The 19,244-nt window shown below is 39.4% G+C and overlaps 1 protein-coding gene across 2 annotated transcripts; it reads left to right on the forward strand.

The window, feature by feature from the left end:
• Positions 1-503: 503 nt before the first annotated feature.
• Positions 504-16,950, forward strand: LOC117734208 (N-terminal EF-hand calcium-binding protein 1-like). Of its 2 annotated transcripts, XM_034538389.1 has the most exons (12): positions 504-803; positions 3,247-3,271; positions 7,425-7,533; positions 8,550-8,575; positions 9,139-9,236; positions 12,147-12,405; positions 12,626-12,705; positions 13,745-13,798; positions 14,029-14,141; positions 14,271-14,348; positions 14,515-14,606; positions 15,467-16,950. In XM_034538389.1, exons 1-12 carry the CDS (start codon positions 687-689, stop codon positions 15,493-15,495), a joined length of 1,080 nt encoding a protein of 359 aa, XP_034394280.1. In that variant the 5' UTR covers positions 504-686; the 3' UTR covers positions 15,496-16,950. The 2 variants fall into 2 exon arrangements, with proteins under 2 accessions (XP_034394280.1, XP_034394281.1); XM_034538390.1 differs by lacking the exon at positions 8,550-8,575 and having other exon boundaries at positions 691-803; positions 15,467-16,732.
• The last annotated feature ends 2,294 nt before the right edge of the window (positions 16,951-19,244 follow it).

The following is a 19,244-nucleotide window of genomic DNA, read 5'->3' on the forward strand; positions in this document are numbered from 1 at the left end:
TAATAATGAAAATGCATATGAAAGAACATTTAAATAATACTCTCTGAACTAAAAGGACATCAGGTTTGAATTGAAATCAAACACCACTAAACTTCAGTCAATGCCGATCTAGAGAGGAAACCAAAACAATACTGAATGGAAAAGCTGTTGACTCTAATTGTATTTCAGCCCATACATTATTATTAAACAGTTACTGCTTAGTATATACAGTATATCACATTATCTATTGGGAATATAATTTGAATATTGCAACATTGCAAGTTCAAATAAATAGACCTAATACTGCCCTTCAGCTCGAGCTTCTTTGGTTGGCTCTTCTCTTTTAAACTCACTGACTGGAACAAACCGGTAACAGTGTGTGTGTGAGCGCTCGCGTGCGTGTGCGTGTGCGTGTGCGTGCGTGTATGTATGTGTGTGCACGCTCTCACCAGCAGATGGTGCTTTTTATGAATCGCTGCTGCTTCTCGTGGAGAGGCGGGGCTTTCCTTTTTGCGCTTGTCAGCTTGCAGGCAGGGGGCGGGGCCGCAGGCAGGGGGCGGCAGGCTGGGTCCACGACTGGAACACGGATCCAACATCACCATCCACCATTCACCCTGACAAGGACAGACCCTGCCCCCACCCAAAACAAACACCGGGACAGGACTATATTTTATATTTTTAAAATAATTCGCATCGAGAGCGGCAAGATGCTGGCCTGCACAGAGATGATCACCATGTGTCTCCAGTCTGCAAAGCACGAGCACGTGAGGAAGCAGCAGGAGCTTTGCCACAACCAAAATCAAGGCATCTCCCTTTTTCATGATGTAAGTACAGACTGCATTTTGTGATGTTGAGGTAGTATTATACTTCCCTCTCTTGTCATTTCTCTCTAGAATACCTTTTCATTTGGTTAATGCATGATTTCTTTTCCATATTTAGACGCTTTTTTTTGTTGCTCATGGGTCGTCTTATTAAAGGCGTAAAATGAGTAATACACCGTCCTCCATTCTGCTTTTTATGAATGTTTTTTATTGAGCCTCCCATTCACATCGTGCTTGATGTGCAGCAGCCCTATTATATAAGAAAGGCAAGTGCATGCCCGCCAGTGCGTGAATGACAAAAGAGATGCCACAACACAGTCCTCTGACATACAGATGTTTTGAGTCATTCGACCTGCAAAGCATTACAATGTCGTGGTTTTAATGTGGCTGTTTTAATTTGTTCTCATATGATAATGAGGCTCCTGACATTGGTTGTACCCTAGATACAAATGCATAGTGTCTAACCGTGATCTGGTAGCCTTCCCTTCACACAGCTCCAAACAGAAACAGAAAAATAGATGTTGAATGTTGAATTATTTAATCAGGGTATTGCTTGAACAGTTGACAGAGGACTGGATTTACATGCAAAGCAATGCTCGAACTGAGCTGTCTGATTATTCTGCTTTATTATTTAGTATGAAAAAATAGCAGGTTATCCCTTCCTACAAAAGACAGCAATACTAAAGCAGTGCATATTATGGTATATTTTAAACTCTGCTTTATGTTTGGAGCCATAGTGGCTGTTTTTTTATCTGGTTGTCTGACTTAAATACAATACAGTGTATTAGCAGCATAATTTTCCAGCCTAAACTCCCTGACAGCTGGCTGTAAATACAATTCTCCAGTTTCCCTCAAGGCAGCTTATTGGCCAGCGAGGTGAACATTAGACTGCGGCAAGTACGAATCTGGTTGAAATGCAGTTAGCATCTATTCCCTCCCGCCCAACACTGCATTACTGTTCCTCCCTAACCTATTACTGACAAATGGATGGTCATTTATTCTCTTAATTAACAGCTGCAAAAGGTAAAAGTGTGATCATTATCCAACTCACCTGTCATTTGACTTGCACTGATTATTTTTTCTTTTATTCCTCTCTAAACCACATGCTCACACTCACCTGCAGGGGTTTAGATATTTTCTCACTCTAGATAGACTCATTACAGTTTTTTATTTTTTTATATGGGTCTCTGTCTCTCTAAGAAAAAAGTCTGTTAGTCTATATACTGTATATATAATTAATATATTAATTATTAATTACTAATGATGCTAACAGTGCAATCAACGTTTCCTTTCAAAACAAGTGATCTGATATTTTTAAACACATGATTAATATTGGTATTAGTCCCAATAATCAGTCTTGCTCTAGTTTGTGTAATCCTTCATAGTAAACATCACATCTGTATTATTTTTGTTCATTATTGTTTTGAGGCATAAACAATATGCCCATGAACTACATTAACATGCAATAATAGTGCAGATTTTTAATAAATGAGAGCAGACTTGGTGGTTTACTGTGATTAATTATACACATAAAAATAATCAAGTTTCAAGAGTCTGCAAGTGATTTTAGACCACAATGAAAACCAATGGTTGCTGGGAATTTGAGTAAATGCCTAAAACTATAGCATGCGTTAGAAAATGGTCAGCAAACATGTTAAATGTACACACTAGTGCAATCCTTATACTGCACTCTAAATGTAACCATTTCAGGATATATTTATTGCAATCTTTCTTATTCTGTACACACGTTTGGTATATTTCTTTTATAGCTTTCTTTGAGGCTCAGTAGATGTGCCTTGAATAAAGGAGATAATGGAATGTGAGCAGAGCTTGTCCAGGCCTTCACACTCCAATGTGCTCGAAAGGTGACAGCTGCATGTGAGATACAGTTAATCAACCAGCCACTGGACACTATTGGTCCACAGGGTGATTAAACAGAAAAACAGCCACTCTGAAATCAAAGCGGTGCCACTCTAATCTCACACAAAACACTTCACCAACGTCTCACCGGTTCAATGTTACACGGGAGATTAAGTTAAATGTATCAGAGATCATTTATTACCGTGTTCACAGCATAAAGCAGTTAATACAAAGGACTGTTGCTTCCTTCTTTCAGGTTTTGCACAAACCAAGGAAACATCATAAACTCAACATGATAATATAAACACTATTATTCCAAAGCCCCACACGGTGCACATAAATGTCAGCTTTTCATTTCCTGAGATGTCTCATGTTTCTTTTGAAATGTGGAAACGTCTCCTCCAATGTTTTCCTGTGTATGAAAAAAGATAACCCAGAAAATGCCAAAAAAGCCAGCTCTAAGGTTGCCTCACGGAACTGTTCTTCCTTTTAATTGCTCAAAACTTCAAAAATCGCTGCCGAATGTTTTTTCGGTCTCTTTTTCTTTGTCATTGTCATTAACGTGATCCTCGTTTCTCATTTGCAGATTTTCCGCCGGGCAGACAAAAATGGTGAGTAAGCCAATTTGATCACAAGGCTAATTAAAACTTTGATGGCTGTGTTCAGACAGGTGGCTTGTTTTAGCTCTGAGGGGATTCATGTGAGTCTGATGGTGGATCTTTCGGTTTCAATGCATCCTTGTGAGATCAGAGAAGGGAGGATATAAATAACCAAGGTCAGGTACAGCTGCATCATTTTGGTTTTGGGATGTGATTGGATTTGACAGACTCCTTTGATGCTGTCGCTTGCCATGCAACCCTCATCTCCAATCTCCATTGATTTCCAATGATGTAGTTATGCAACCTATATGTCATCGTGCTAGACAGTAAATGTGGCTTCAGTATAGACAATACATTTTACCCATAAGTCTACCAATTCACTTGAGACTTCCACCTAATGCTACCCCCCCCCCCCCCCCCCCCTGCAGACATGTCACTGTTACATTTGATTAATGAGTTACAGTGTTACATTGAATTCATCTCTTTACTTCAAAGGAAACCCTTCCCTCAAACACAAATAGCATTCAGCTCTGCATGACAAAGCAGTGCTGACAAACAGGAAAAGGTTTTTTTATTTATGAACTGCACCTCCGTTTAATGGAATGTAAAAAGCAAAAGGGGCGAGATATTAATGTATGTAGAGTATCACTAAACAGTGATCAGTTTCCACAAGAGGACGGAGAATGGGTTACATAAGAGCAGGATTAATGATGCTACATGTACCGCCATGAGCAGGGGTCGTCTGGGGTGCGTCACAGCTGCTGTGGAGATATTCAGATACAAAAAGGAAAAAGAAAAACTAGTTTTAGACAGGATTTGTATTTCTTCCAGTTGTGTCTTACTTGATTTAGAAGAGGAACACAGCGGCTGAAGACTCAACATACTGCAGGTGACATTTTAATAGAATAGTGTTCTTTCTGTCCACCCGCCGCCCTCCAGCACTCACACTTTTTTAGCTTTTATTTTTCAGTCTTTGTAGCAAGAATGCAGATGAAGCAAAGCAAGAGAACTCTGTCATATGTTTGTCTGAGCTATCTTCAAGTTGCAGCTGAGCTCTGTTTGGTTCCTCGTCTTCACTGAGTCGTGCACCCGAGAGAGAAGTGCCTCCTACCAATCAGCACTGAGTGGGCCGCCATGATACGCCTCGAGCACTGCGGCTTTACCACGTAATGAGAGCTGGCTACCAACCAGCCACACTCTCATTCCGCCACGCTATTGTGATGAAGAATTACATTTTGTTTAAAGCGACAAAACAATTGTTTGGGTGTTCTTGTGTGACTACAAGAACATGAAGTAGATACCGAAAACTTTCACTCACCGTTGTTTTGCTGAGATTAGGTTCTAATACAATTATGTTGCTGCTCACTGAGCTCAGAGATGTACACAAGGATTTGAACAATGATACAAGAATCCAATTTTTCACTGCAACTCTGATTTGTCATCTGGAAATAGCAAAAGCAGGCGCGAAAAACACTGATAAGTAAGCAATTATGTTTTAAAATGAAGAAACTCTCTAGTTTTATAACGTGTATTATTTATTAACGTATAAATGTAAGGTGCACAGGGTAGTTTTTTGTTTTTCTTTCTTGACCCACATACAATAATCATCACTATGAGGTTTCTGCCTCAGAATCCTTGCGGTCTTTTAATTAATGCTGTATGCATTGCAGTAGCAGAGATGATCGTATACGACTGCAGAATCCTCAAAGGATGCTGTGATGTACAGATGTGTGGCAGCTCTGGAAGTAGAAGATATTAATTTGACTGTTTAATCATCAAAATGATTCCATTAATTAGTCCAAACGGTTTTAACAGCTGGAATTTGGACAACATGTATAATCACTAATTGCTTTCCTTGTTTAAACTTCGATTAATGACCATGTTTCTCTGTCAGGTGAGTTTATCTTTTGAATATGTCTGCTCTTTAGTCTGTTCTTATCTCTCATATTCTCCTAAAATTAACTGTAGGGCTTTATGAACTATTGGTGATGCTTACATTTTTAGCACTTTTAGTTTTAGGATTCCCTCGAGGAAATGTGATCCTGGTAAAATACAGGCTTCAACACATAGATATTTTTATTGAGGTTGCAGTTAGAGCTGTATGTAGTGTGATATGAGATACTAAAGACTAGTAAACTGCCTCAATTCTGTCGTGAGGTCCTCATTCATCATCTGTCTTAGCAACACTTTAATGTTCCTGCACAGGTGTTGTATTGACAGTTGTTAGTCATAAAGCTCGGGGATCAGTTGCTGCAAAATCTGAATATTCTTTCATTGAATCTCGCTGTCTTGAAACTGAATGTTGATGAAAGACCCCGGCTCTTTTCCTCACACAGAACCAAAGAAGTTTGTCTAATATCATCGACACATTGTAACATATCGTTAAAAGACACCAAACCACTTCACAAAGTAAAAACTATTTTGCACAAGGCTAAACAAAAGAAATGCACTTTATTAACCAGTTTGCATACAAATACAAGGACCATTAAGTTGGGCCTTGCAATGTTGCACATTTGAATAATTAGTGCATGTTGTGACACATGTGAAGGAATATGTGTAGTCTGCTCTCATACAAGCTTTTTTATACGTATGGTAAATACAAATGTCCGCAACCAATGATCTTTTTGTTTTTTACTTACAAAAATTGACATGAAAAAGAAGAAGGCAGAACATCCCTCCGTTTGAGAACAGGGGAGTTGACAAATATTTGCCATATTTGCTTGATAAGTGACAAAATAATGAACCGATTATTATCCAAATGATTGTTGATGGACTAATCTATCAAATCCTCCAAAATAAATGTTTGTCATTGCATTCTGAAACAACCATTTCCTCATCAAGGTTTAGTCACCTAAAAGTCATAATAATTACTCTCCTTCAGGAGACGACAATCTTACATGTTCAGAAAATGAAAACACAAGTCATTTGGAAGTGTTTGACCAAACAACACTGAACCATTTTCAGTTGAGGAGAGTCGCACTAAGTAATTAATTGACAAGTTAATTGTCGTTAAGTTCCTCCAGAGTCGACTTCTGCACATTCTCGTTAAGTGATTACATTTGGAAACACACTCTTCCAGGCCAAGCACATGCTGCACATGAGACAGACACTGTCTGTGCAGCCAGAAGCTCCACCGTTCTTCCACTGCGGCTCTGCTCTCTGAGGAACAGCGAACGCTTGCATAATGGGCCATCTGAGCTGTACTGCAACTTGTATTTGGATGTCTAATTGGGTGTGAATCTACACCGAAGCAGTTCTGATGGAGAAGGCTGGAGAATGAGTCAGAGGTGCAACAGATTGTGTTTACTCCTACGTCATGTGGAAGAACATTTTTACAAGGAAGTTTGAGGAGAGATTTATGGTTCTTATAGCTTTATCTTCCATCTTGGGTTTAACGTAGCCAGACCACAACAAATGATAAGTAAACTCATAGATTTCCATCTCAAGGGTATGATTAATACTTTAAACGTTAATGTTACTTATTAAACACAGAATACAACTTGCCCAAATCAGAAGCAAATCTCTTCTGGAAATTTCCTCAGGACCCCACAGGCCCTGCAGCTCACGGCCCAAGATGCTGCTAATCAGAGGCAGACTGCCTATCTTCAGCCCTCCCTCGTCTTTGTGTTTATCCTCTGCCATTAACACACACTGGAATAGGTTGATTCATGTGCAAACTGTGCCTATGTGATTGTGACATAATTGAAAAAGGAGAAATTGATTGTCTTGGAAATCGAAAAAAGTACACATATTATTCTGCAGTATGAGGTTTCAGCAGTGAGGAAGTAAAAGGAGCGGCGCTGTGTCAATTAAAAAGCTAAAGTGCCACTCTATCAGGTTATTATTACTCCTGAGAGCAAGAATTGGATTTCCAGCTGTATCACATCACAAACAAATAATATTGACTGCATTAATGGAGTTGGAGAATAGGAGCTTATTGCCAAAGTATTTTATTGGAAAAGAGTTCCAAGTGTAATTTTATCCTTGACAGCTAATTGAAGTCAGTTTTCAGCAGCACATCTGAGGTTTTCATTGGAATTAATATAGCGTTGTGAAGCCCTTGTGTGCCCTTCTAACATTATATTAAATTATGGAGAAACTCCTTATTCGGGGAATGAAACCCTTCAGGCTACAGCCAGGTGTAATTTTCACGGTCTCCTTTCAGACGACGGGAAGCTGTCCTTGGAGGAGTTCCAGTCGTACTTCACTGACGGTATCCTCACTGACGACCAGATGCAGGAGCTGTACGGCTCCATCGACAGGCGGCAGACAGAGTAAGCTGATTTTCCTTTTGGACGTCCTCCAACTCTGCTGCCATCTGTAGCCCACCCTGCTCTCGTGCTGCCTGCAGTGAGACGTCAACGCCTCTCTTCAGTCACAATTATGTCAATATTCGATAGAGAGCCTTAATTTGCACCTAAGACTTTGCAGCACTCTGTTTTCAGACTGATGAGCACAAATAAGATTGTGAAAGATGTGAAACATTGCCTGTGCCAATGACTCTTGAAAAACATTTATTGAAATAAATGACGTCTGGTACAAAGAAAATACCCAAGAGTAGGTTTTGTGCTGTGATTGTAGACACAACACTGATGAAAAGTACCAGCCAATCAAAGTGAAGATTGACCTCTCAGGCGTTGGCTATGCTCCTGTGTACTGTCAACTGTTTGCAGTACAAAACAAACAAATAAACACAAACTGTGCATTCATTTAAATGTTAAAGGACACATAATTAAAGCCATCATCTTTCAAAAGATCATATAATACTGACGGAAACAACACTAATATGCTCTCCAAGATATCTGGCCCTACTATGCCAATGTCTGACCAAATCAAGTCAATCATTCTACATGACAGTATATTGTAAATACATGAGGTGTATATGAAGTGCTTTTAGGTTTAGTTGCGAGTTAGTTGTGCTCCTGTGCTTCGTGCCTTGGCTAAACAGCCCTGAGTAGTGAATTCTACTGCACCTTGTTTCAAATGGAAAGCTACAACAAGAAAACAAGAGTCTACAGCCAAGCTTGTGGCCGAGGCTGTGCTTTGAGCTAAATGCTAACATGCAAACACAATGACCGGTATCATTTTTACAGGTGTAATGCTCACCGTCTTAGTTTATTACACGAAACATAAAGTACAGCTGAAGCTGATGGGAAATGTCATTAATAACAAAAGTATTGGACAAATAGAAATTTGTACTTGATGTCGCTAAATAAAAAGTCAGGGGGTCACCAAAGTCTGACAAAAAGTCATATTTCTCTTTTTGTCTTCTCCCCATTGCCTCATGTAGCAACCTGGACATAGACACACTCTCAGGTAATTGTGTGTCATTCTTGAATGACTTTGTTTATAAAATCATGTTTAAAACTTTATTGACATCACATAAGATCACATGTATGTATCACAAAAGCCAAATGCTTCATTGTATTAGTTTTGTCTGATGATGACCATAGGGTTTCCCGTGTTGTTAAGAAAGCCCCAGTTATCAATGTGTTTATCAGACATAAAGTATGCTTAGTTTTGAACTAAACATGGAGAAGCAGCGTTCAACTTTTCTGCTCCACATATCTGGAACAAGGTCCCTGAAAGCTGCAGGTCTGCTGAGACCCTCAGAGACCCTCACAGACCCTCAGCTCTTTTAAATCCAGATTTGCTGTTGCCTTTAATCGAACAAGATTCAATAATATTAATCAGTCTGCATCTCACTACTGCATTCTATTTCTTTAACTGCATTGCAACCTTTATTATATTTCTTGCTTTTTGACTGTTTTTGTTCTTAATTGTTTTTAAATCTTGTTTTCTTGCATTACATGTTGATGCTTTTAATGGTGCTCTACAAATAAACTTGCCTTGCATTAACAAATGCTGTTCTCCTCCAGAGTACTTCACTCCACATCTGGGGGAATACGTAAACGTCCTGTCTGCTCTGGATAAGCTGAATGTGGCCATTTTGAAGGCCATGGATAAAACTAAAGAGGTGGGTGATGATAGTGATGTTGATGATCTATCTCCACATCATTGAAAATGGCACAGCAAGACAGGATTTAAATATTGCATTTCAACAGCTTTCAGACCATGCTCAGAACAATTTGTAAGCATCTGTTATCCCGCCAACTTCGCCAAGCATTCAGACTTTCAGGCTGTTTTTTGTTTGTGCCTCAGCTGTCAGTGTGAAAACCTCTCAGAGGTCTTTGAGGTCACTCTGCCGTGGGGCGGCTATTCAGAGGAAAAGAGGACTGTGCAGCACGTCTGCCTGCTATCTGCTCTGCTTCTCTCACCAACAATACATTTTCAAACATGAACTCACAGAACCTTACAGCACCAGCTGTGCTTTTAAGAAACAACCGTGTTAGTGGCAGCCATTTGTCTTTTTAAATCTGCAGCAAAGCAAATAATGAAAAGCAAAGCAAATTATTTATATTTTTTTGCAGGTATGGTAGATTTATTGATTGATATGGTTGTCGTAGAACTGCAAAATTCATTCTTGAATAATCCGTTTTATTCTTTTTTCTTATAGTGTTAATTGTGTAGTCTATAAATTGTCAGAAAAGTATGAGAAATGCGTGAATGTTCCACCTCCCATAGAGATATCTTTATTTTACTGGATTTCTCTGACCAGCAGTAAAAAACAGACGAAGACTAACTGCAGCCATGCTCGTGTCTCTGTGCGGCTGCATAGGCACAGCAGCACTTTCAGCTCAATGGCAGCCTGTAAGAATACTGTGCTTGACATGGTTATCATCTTAAGTTAGCATGTAAGCTTGTCTAATTAGTAATAAACAAAAGCACAGCAGAGGCTGATGAGAATGGTTGTAGTTCTGTAGCTACACAGTCAAGTCTTATTTCAGGATACAATACCAACAAAAATGTAACTTATGATGCTGGAAATGTCACATCCTCACATTTAAGAGTTAACTTGTGTCTTTCATTGTCACATGATAGCGCTGATTGCATTGCATTAACTATTGTTTTCCTCATTTGTTTATTCAATTTCTATGTTTTCATATGTTTGGTGTCATGCCTTGTTCCATCCTAATTGAGGAGCTGACATGGAGATCAATGCTTCTCAGTTCAAAGGAGCGAAACTTTCACTCACCGCTACTTGTTTCCAGATAAAGAGACACAGAATAGCATGACATCATCAGCCTTGAATTGTGAAACATGCTAATTAGAGTATTATGAACTCCTATTGTGAAGCCTGGTCGAGCAGAAAAGTCGGCTGGATGTTACATGAGATGTAGAGGGGATTAAAGTGTGTGCTGGGCTGTAACCATTCTGTTTCAGGCACACACAGTGGAGATCAACATCAGAGAACTTCCACTAAGACATAATCAATAGCTCAGCTCACTTTTGTATTGATCTCAGCTTCCCTCCACATTAAGACAACTGGTGAATATGTATTTCTATCTGACAAGGGAAGAGAATCGCGTGTGGACTATGAATGGATGCTTGGATGTGGATGCAGACTAAAGAGGTTGTTTTCTGTGATATAGCCAGCGATTTATTGGAAGTGCAGGAAGCGGGCCTTCTTGATGAAGAGAGGGGACATAGGGCAATAGTGTAGCATGGATGACAGTAACTAAGGCTGACAACCCCCTGAGCTGTCCAACTGATCTGGTGTCAGATTTTCCTCCAAAGCACTGCAACCACAAACATACAACCATTTTTTCAGATGCTCTAATCTCCTTTTCTTTCACTTTATTTCCCTCTTAATCTGAGTCTATTATTCACTTCTCTTTCACTGATTTATCTCCTTACTCTGTACACCTCTGTATGTCTTCTCCGACATTATCTTTTTCTTTTTCTCCTGTAATTTTGCCTGTCTCCGGCTCATGCATTTTTCATGTTGCTATGAGATGGTCAAAAAGCTTTCTTTTGCCTGAAGAGCAGCTGCCCTTTTAGCCAAACGGAGACTGAACCAAAGACAAAACTGATCCTAAAGCAGTGTCCAAGGACCACCAAGACACATGTAGCTTTAGGCATGTGTAACATGTAACACTTTTACATACAGTTAATAATGCTTTCATACTGCTTTGAAAAACAAAGCGTAAAAAGATGAACTCGTAAGATTAAAATGAGTTGCCTGTATTTCCCCCGAGATAACAAGCAAACATCCGCTGTGATGTGGCATCTCTTCTGTCTCGTAAATAAATGGAGGAAATGCTTACGCAGCGCAGAGTTTCTGCTGGAGTGTGTAGAAACAAGCACGGTGGTCATTTTTCAAATGTGCCCATGACATTTCTTTCTGAACTCAATGTGTTGCACTGTGGGATGCTGTTGATGGTGATGGGTTTCATTATCAACAAAATCTGAGTTTAGCTAAAAAGAACAGCAGCCACTGCACTGTAATTAGAAAGTCCAAAAATGGCACTAGACATGGAATAGACCATTGTTATTTTCTGCGTGCATTCATTAATTCAAGGTAATCTACACATTAACATGCTCACACCAGGTTTCCTTTTTTGTTTTTAGCAGTTGGGAATAATGGTATTTTAACTTGGTTCCTCTTACCAAATAACTCCAATAAGATACCTGTTAAATGACGATCTTATTCCCTTTTTGAAGGGGAAGTGAGAACCCAATGTTGACAAAACACAAACAACCTCAAAATACAATGTTTTCAGTGAATTAGAAGTTTATAGGAGGATTAGCAGTTTTCATGTTTCATGTTTCAAGAATCAATCGTCTGGAGTTGCAGCGTTCTTCACAGTTCATTTAATCACTCAAGTGGAAGATTAACAAGCAAACAATCATCATATCAACAACAGAAACACATGAAACATTACCTTCAGATGAGTGAACGTTGAAAAGATAAATAATTGTATTTCTTTCCCCCGCATCATGGCTGATTCTTGTCCTTCATTTCTACCCTTACCCATCCTTTCAGGAGTATCAGGGTTCATCAGTGCTGGGTCAGTTTGTGACTCGCTTCCTGCTGAGGGAGACCTCCACCCAGCTGCAGTCCCTTCAGTCATCAATGGACTGCGCTATGGAGGCGGTGCATGACCAGGGCGGTACTGAAAGGAGGAAACTGAAGAAACCTGAGGACCTGCCTGTGCAGAGGGTGGCCAAACGCCCCAGTCGGCGCATCCAGAAGAACATGTGTCTCTCCCCGACTGACCCTTACTCTGGCATGCTCACCACAGGTACGTTTCAGTAACATTACGATTCAGGTGCTGGAGGTAAATCAGGGCAAAGGTTTGGCAAAATACTCTAATACTAAAATATAAAAGGGCATATTGCATTGACTAAGCCCAGGAGGATACTCACAGTAGGTCATCCAGAACAAAATAATGCATCACTTTGATATACTGTCATTGTTCAGACTTCATGTGTTGTGTGCTGCTGTTGTGTTTGTGGGGTCAGGGGTCAGCGTGGAGCCAGACAACCACTGGGGCTCCCAAATCAACCAATTGGAGCAGCTCATTGACAAACTGGATTGTGAGGTTTGTACACAATCTGTTTTTGGACTTCCAGTCTTTATGCTAAACTGAGCTCACTGTCTGGCTCTAGCTTCATATATAGACAGACATGAGAGCAGATATTTGTCAAAATGTCTATGCCTTAAAGAGATAGTACTATATTACATGAAGAGAGTTCTTACTCTCTTCACGTAATATAGTACTATCTCTTTAAGGCATAGACATCTTTTAATAATTTAATTTAAGCTCTTTCAATGAGCCACAGGATCACATCAGCTTTTATGTGTTAGAAAGACTAACGTGTGCAGCCAAAAGGTTTGTCTCATGAGGGAGAATTGCTCTTTGTGAGGGTCAGATTTAACTCCGGAGGCTCAGCTGATACAGACAGAAATGTCAAGCAAACCGCATGAGCCCAACTGTCTGCAGATTTTTGCCCTGTGGCACATGTTGTCAGAGGAGATGATTTGTACAAAGTGCATGTGGTGGTTGAGGCCAACAATACAAGAGGTATTGAACTACCCAATCCATATGAAGGTCATCCATAAGTATCTGCCTGTGAATACATGCTGTGCTTCACTCAAATTCTCAGTGCTTCACACAGATATTGATGCATCGGTGCACTGGGATAACAGATTAATGTTGAATTTTGTGAAATGTACATAAAGTCACCAGTAATTTGCCTGAAGGTCTGAAGAAGAACAGTTTCATAGTGCTCCGGTGGGATTTATTTCATTTCTTTATTTTTTCATCTGAAATTATGGATGAGGTATTTGCCTATAGTGATAACGAGTTTGAATAATTTGTTTTTTCTCATCTTGGCCATGCAGACAAGAATATAGTGTAACCACAGTTCTCCGGGCTGCAGTGAGGCTGTTGAAAGGTTAATATGAATATAGTGATCTCTGACATGTGAAAATATATATGAATATAGCGTTCTCTGCCTTATAAAATCCAACACTATGTGTCAGGCGGTAACTAGAGGCTGTTCTTTTGCGGGTTTGGTTGAAGCTATATTTCATGTTCTCCTCATGACTGACTGAAATATTTCTGCCCGCATTTTCAGAGTCCACATCTTGAACCTCTCAAAGAGGACTCATTGGCTGGGACGTATAAATCGGTGAGTCCTGCGTGTGCTGAATATAGGTATTCTAGGCTGTAAATTGAGATTATACAAGATATCTTTCCACAGAACCAAACACAATTTTTACGTAATAATATTTGATTCATATATAATATTGTTTAATGGCTGTTATTCTTCATATGCAATGCACTAAGAATCCCAAATAAGCCTTATCTGTTGATTTTATTTGAAGATGTGATTATGACTGGTTGGTTTTCTCTCATCAGAACATACTTCTGGTCCAAAGACAAATGTCTGTGAAGGAGAAGGATGTGGATCAGTTTCAACAAGCTCTTAAAATCTACACAGATACCACGAGCAGCCAGCTAAACAACCTGCAGTATGTCCTTTTGTCTGCCTCCAGATCTCTCTGTGATTTGATGCAGCGGATCAAATTGCTTCAATTTTCCCACACATCTGAGATAACCCCCACTGCCCTCTTTTTCTCTCTGCCTCTTTATATTTTTAGCGTTTCAGTCCAGAACCTGCCAGACAGATCATGCTTCATCATGTACGAATTTTGGCAGGACCGTCTCTCTTGGATGAGGTAGGATTACAACTTCACGGCGTATTAGGCTGGAAAACATGCTCTAAGAATATCACTGCTGAACCAAAATGTGCCCAAGCTGCTCACAGGCTCTCTTTGAAGCATTCTTGCGTTACTGAAAGGCAAATGGTCGTTTCATCTGTGTCATCCCTCTTTTTCCTCTTAGCTACCTGCAGTCGTCCATCAGTAAGACCTTCCAGCGCTGCGTTATCGACTCACTGGAAGACCCGGAGATGGTCTCCACCATGCTCCTCCCAGGTAGAAACCAGACCTTTAGACAATAACATCATTTTACAGAAGGCTGCTATTTCACACAAAATCCAGTTTCGATTTGGTTGACATTTTTATGAAATAATGATAACTATTCTCAGTAAAACTGCGAGAATGATTTAATATAGCAAGACCTTGTGAAAAAAACGTTGTTGCATGTGTCTCACACAATAAACATAGGTTTTCAGGTCAGATTCAAGATACAAAGGATTATCTGGTCTTTCTAGCTCTTTCTGGGAAAATAATTTGTGGGAAACAATATAATGGAAGTGCTTTATAGGTAAATAATTCCTTTGATAATATAGCTGCATTCATCAATATTTATCTATAGAATATTGGTTGACTCTCACCACTCTCATCAGCTCTGATAAACCCAGTGTGTGCTACCTGCCCAGCACTGAATGGCACACAATGTTAGCAACACGCATGAACATAGTGGAGCATTTAGGAAGTAAAGAGCCAGATATTCTCCTCAGGAATTGGAGGAGACCAAAACAGAGTGAATGTTGGACCTGCGTTCATCAGGTTCCCAGAAATAAATTAATTGTAATGTTGCTCTGTATCTGCTGGATGTGTAAATATGCAACTGTTTGCTAACACATTTGTCATCTCATCTGAAAAGGTGACAATATGTCAGTGTTGTGTTAACAGCTTGTTTCCACAGCCCCCAAGTGGCCAAACAAATCAGTTAATGCAGGTCTAATGTGTGAGAAATACTGTGTTAGATATTAAATTGTAATCTTGGAAGGCCATTGCACATTGATATTTAGTTTATCTTCCTGTTGTCATTGTTATTTGTATGGCCATGACACAAAACATTGACGCTTAATTATTGTTTCATTTAACAGCCTCTTGGTGGATTATGAACAACAACTGACTGGACACAGCTGCTGCTGTTTAACACAATTAAAGCAGGAAGAAGAGCTTATTGTGCAATTGTTTTATATTTTGATCTTTGATATTCACTTTTTCCTCATGGCATGACCAGGATTGTTTGGCAAAGCTATGCTCTGAGGTTATAAAAAATAATATTGCTCAGATAAATTAGTCAGGAGTGAAACCTTGGAGAGAAAGAATTAAGGTAATGCAATATTTTATTGTGTGATGAAGATTTGTGCCAACATTCATTTAACAGGCACATTTCTTGTATTTAATAGAAACATAAGAACTTGAAAAATAAGATTTGCATGATTTCTTATTTCTCAGTGCTAGTTTATTTCAATCAAGACGTATCTTAAAATAGATATAATGTCACTAATGCCACTTAAATAAAAAACATGTGGATGACAACTGATCTGCACATCCATCACTATCCATCACAGGTTCTTCAGTGCAGACTAAATCAGATTTAACCTGCATTTCCACTTGTTCTCTCTGTGGTACTGTGCTTTGTTGTCTCCTTCAAAGATTTGCAAGGAAGCGTCCTTTAGCTGATGGGTTGGACAGCAAGAACAATTTTGGTCCACATCTTAACTTTTATCATTATTGTGTCACTCCTGCACTTTAGAAAAATATGAGACGTGGACCTAATTGTGAAGAAGGGACATTTTATTGTTGAATGTCAATTTAAAAGGTAGAATTAACTGCTGTTAACAGCTGCAATGAAGTGTAGTGAGACATTAGCAGACAATAACAATTGAATAAGTTAGTCTGCAGTTTGCCTGTATTGTTACTCTAGAAATAAAACTCAAAAGCCATTGTTTTACATTTTGCAGTGTGTAGTCAGTATACAGTACACACACACATAGAAGTTTATATTTTAAGTACAGACATTAAGCAGTTGGGTGTTATAACATTAGACATAATCTATTTAGATTGTGAACTGTAGTTAATGAAAGCTGTAAGTTGTAAGTTATTGTTGTAGAACATTGGTAAATGTACAGTATGATAGTACATTGAGCCGTGGTTGCTCTGATAATTTGAGGAAAGAATATGTTTGCTTTAAAAAAAAAAAGAATTTATTTTATGAAGAATATACAGTTGTTATGTGGATGTTTTGTTTGTTTTCTGGCATGGAATAAAGTTCATGACTTGTTGATGACATTAAATGATTGTCCTCAGTGTTTATAAATTGTGATTAAATAGAAAAAAAGAATACATATTTATTAGTAAATTAATGGTAAGGGCGACATGGTCCACTGTATTTCTGCCACCTCATATTGTGTTTTTGTTATTACTGCCTCTAGTTGGCTTCTCTTGTATGTTGCATTCTAAATTGTATTAGAATTCAAATGGTATGTACAACAACTAAAAAAAGAAGAAATGATTTTCCATCTCCTTGACTGAATAAGACTGAATAAAAAGCTCATGATATCAGCAGCTGGAACATTTGAGAAACATCTAAAATGCAATGAAACAATTTGTTGTGTTGAATCAATTTGTTGTTTTCGATTCCTTTGACTTTAATCAACTCTAACTTAGAAGGTTTAAGCACAAAATGTCCACAATGCATTCACAGTCTGCATGTCGGGATATATTTGTCTTCACAGCTTCTTTATACCAGAGTGTATTCACTACCAGAAATAAGCAGTTCAAGTGGTGGAATTGTTTTGTGTAATATATGATGATAATGTGAGGATTTCCTCTCAGTACTAACTATATTATTGCATCTGAATAGCCACTTATTTTCCACAAGTGGTAATTCAGACCTTGAAAATAGGGCACGGTGTTATCTCTCATTGCAGCTGAAAGTAATAGAATTTAGTCCAGAAGTAAATATATGAATCCTATTTACTTATGATATATAATGATATAATGAAACCTAAACTAAACTCTGTAGTTGTTCCAGCAGACAGGGAGATATGCAGCCTTTCAGGTCCCAACAAAGGAAAGGTTTCTCTGTGATGTAAGCTGAAGGAAGAGAAGATGGTGCGGGCAGGTGGTCTTTTACAGCTGCAGCCTCTCATGAAGAGAAATGCTTCTGCTGCTTCAGATCTCATACTCTAATCCTCCCCTGCTGCTATTTTCTCCTCAGTGACAGTGAGGCTTCTGCCAGGCTGTCAAGGCCAAAGCAACTGCCAGCTATGTGGGCTAAAAGAACACCTTGTTTATGTTCCATGAGTATGTATAAGCAGCAAGTCAGGTCTCCCAGAATCAAAGAGGGTGTATTGTCAAAACTAGAATCACTATTCTCTGTGCAGTTTAATTGTGCAGAATAGCCAATAACACAAATATAAAATAAATGTAAAGTGGACCGAAGAGAAGTCACTATGGTGTGGATTAATTGCCTGTAAATAGGAGCCAGTTGTGGTGTTTGGCACCCATTAGCAGACAAGGCTTTTCTGTTGACGATATTAAAGCACCTGAATGTCACTATTTGGTCAATTAGGAGCGTATGTGCTCGTGTTTGTGCTCATGTATCATTAAGAATGAGTGGTCAGAACAGTTTGAGAGCGAATGAACGGACTAGAGAGAAGAATAAATGGTGTGTGACGAGTACAATCAGGGTCAACTGTCACGGCACATTGACGCCAAATGGAAGCAAACTCGAGCAGAAAGCCTGAGCTCTGGTATCCTCAACAGACTCACACACCAGTGGCCAGATTGGTGATAAGCTATAAGGTATCAGGAGGATGGATGGTGGAATGTGCAGGAGCAGGCGGGAGCTTGGAGTAGAGGATTCAGAGAATGCAGCGACGGGTACACTTTCATGTCTTCTAGCGTTTTCCGGCCCACTTATAGTGACAGTTTTATCAAAGGGATGACTGACGGCCCAAGGCACACAATATATTTCTGGATTTGTTTGATCTGTCTTATCAGATGGGCTCTGATTGCTATACTTATAATGGGCACACATTCAATCTGGCGTCAGCGGCAGATGATACAAATGCGTGTTGAGGAGTGCATCAGCTCATGAGCAGAACAGCAGTGGAGCTTTTTGAGCTTGTCTTTCAGTTTAATGGGCGGAATAAAACTGAATTGATGACATTCAACAGTATAGTTGTGTTCCTGCTCCTGCACATAAATGAGAGCTATGGAGGGATTTTATTTGTTTAAATTGGCCTATGTAAACACCAGGGAAGTACAAACACACTGCAGTGAGCACATCATTATGTTGTACTTGCTGTTTCAGGTCTTAAATTGTAACCATGGAGATGCCAAAATTGAAGACTGAACTTGAAGAACAAAATTGTGTCCCTGCTTATTAACAAGCTCCAGCTCACTTGAAACAATCTTTCCTTATTTGCAGTAATTGACATTGAAAGGAGAACAGTTCACGCTTGGTCATTATTTACTGAGTCACTATCTGGATAGTCTGGCTCGACTAAAAAGCACTCGACCAACCACAGAGTGGTGGAGAGGTTCAAGAGGTTCAAGAGCACGTGGAGCCAGAAGCACCACGAGGATCACAGAACCAGAGAAATTACATGAAAACTCTGGCAAAATACAGCATAGAAAGATAAGGGAGCAAGGAAGAAAAGAACAGGAAGTTCTAGTAAAATAAACCCAATTCATCATGTGCAGGCAGAGTGCGGTTATCAGGAGGAAATGCAAGAGGTTTGGGTGGAGGAGGCCTGATAAAAAGACTGATGAAACCGAGAGGAATGCGGATGGGTGGGTGGGTGATGGAAACGGGGGGTGGATGTTCTTTGAAGAGTGGATAGATGGTAAATTGGCACTAGTGAA

This window comes from Cyclopterus lumpus, chromosome 7 (assembly GCF_009769545.1).
Source record: "Cyclopterus lumpus isolate fCycLum1 chromosome 7, fCycLum1.pri, whole genome shotgun sequence".
Lineage (NCBI taxonomy): Eukaryota > Metazoa > Chordata > Actinopteri > Perciformes > Cyclopteridae > Cyclopterus > Cyclopterus lumpus.

Coding starts and splice junctions, on each gene's coding strand:
- LOC117734208 (XM_034538389.1), top strand. CDS start 687: ATGCTGGCCTGCACAGAGATGATCACCATGTGTCTCCAGTCTGCAAAG. Junction 7,534..8,549: donor ATCGACAGGCGGCAGACAGA/GTAAGCTGATTT, acceptor TGCCTCATGTAG/CAACCTGGACATAGACACAC. Junction 9,237..12,146: donor CCATGGATAAAACTAAAGAG/GTGGGTGATGAT, acceptor CCATCCTTTCAG/GAGTATCAGGGTTCATCAGT.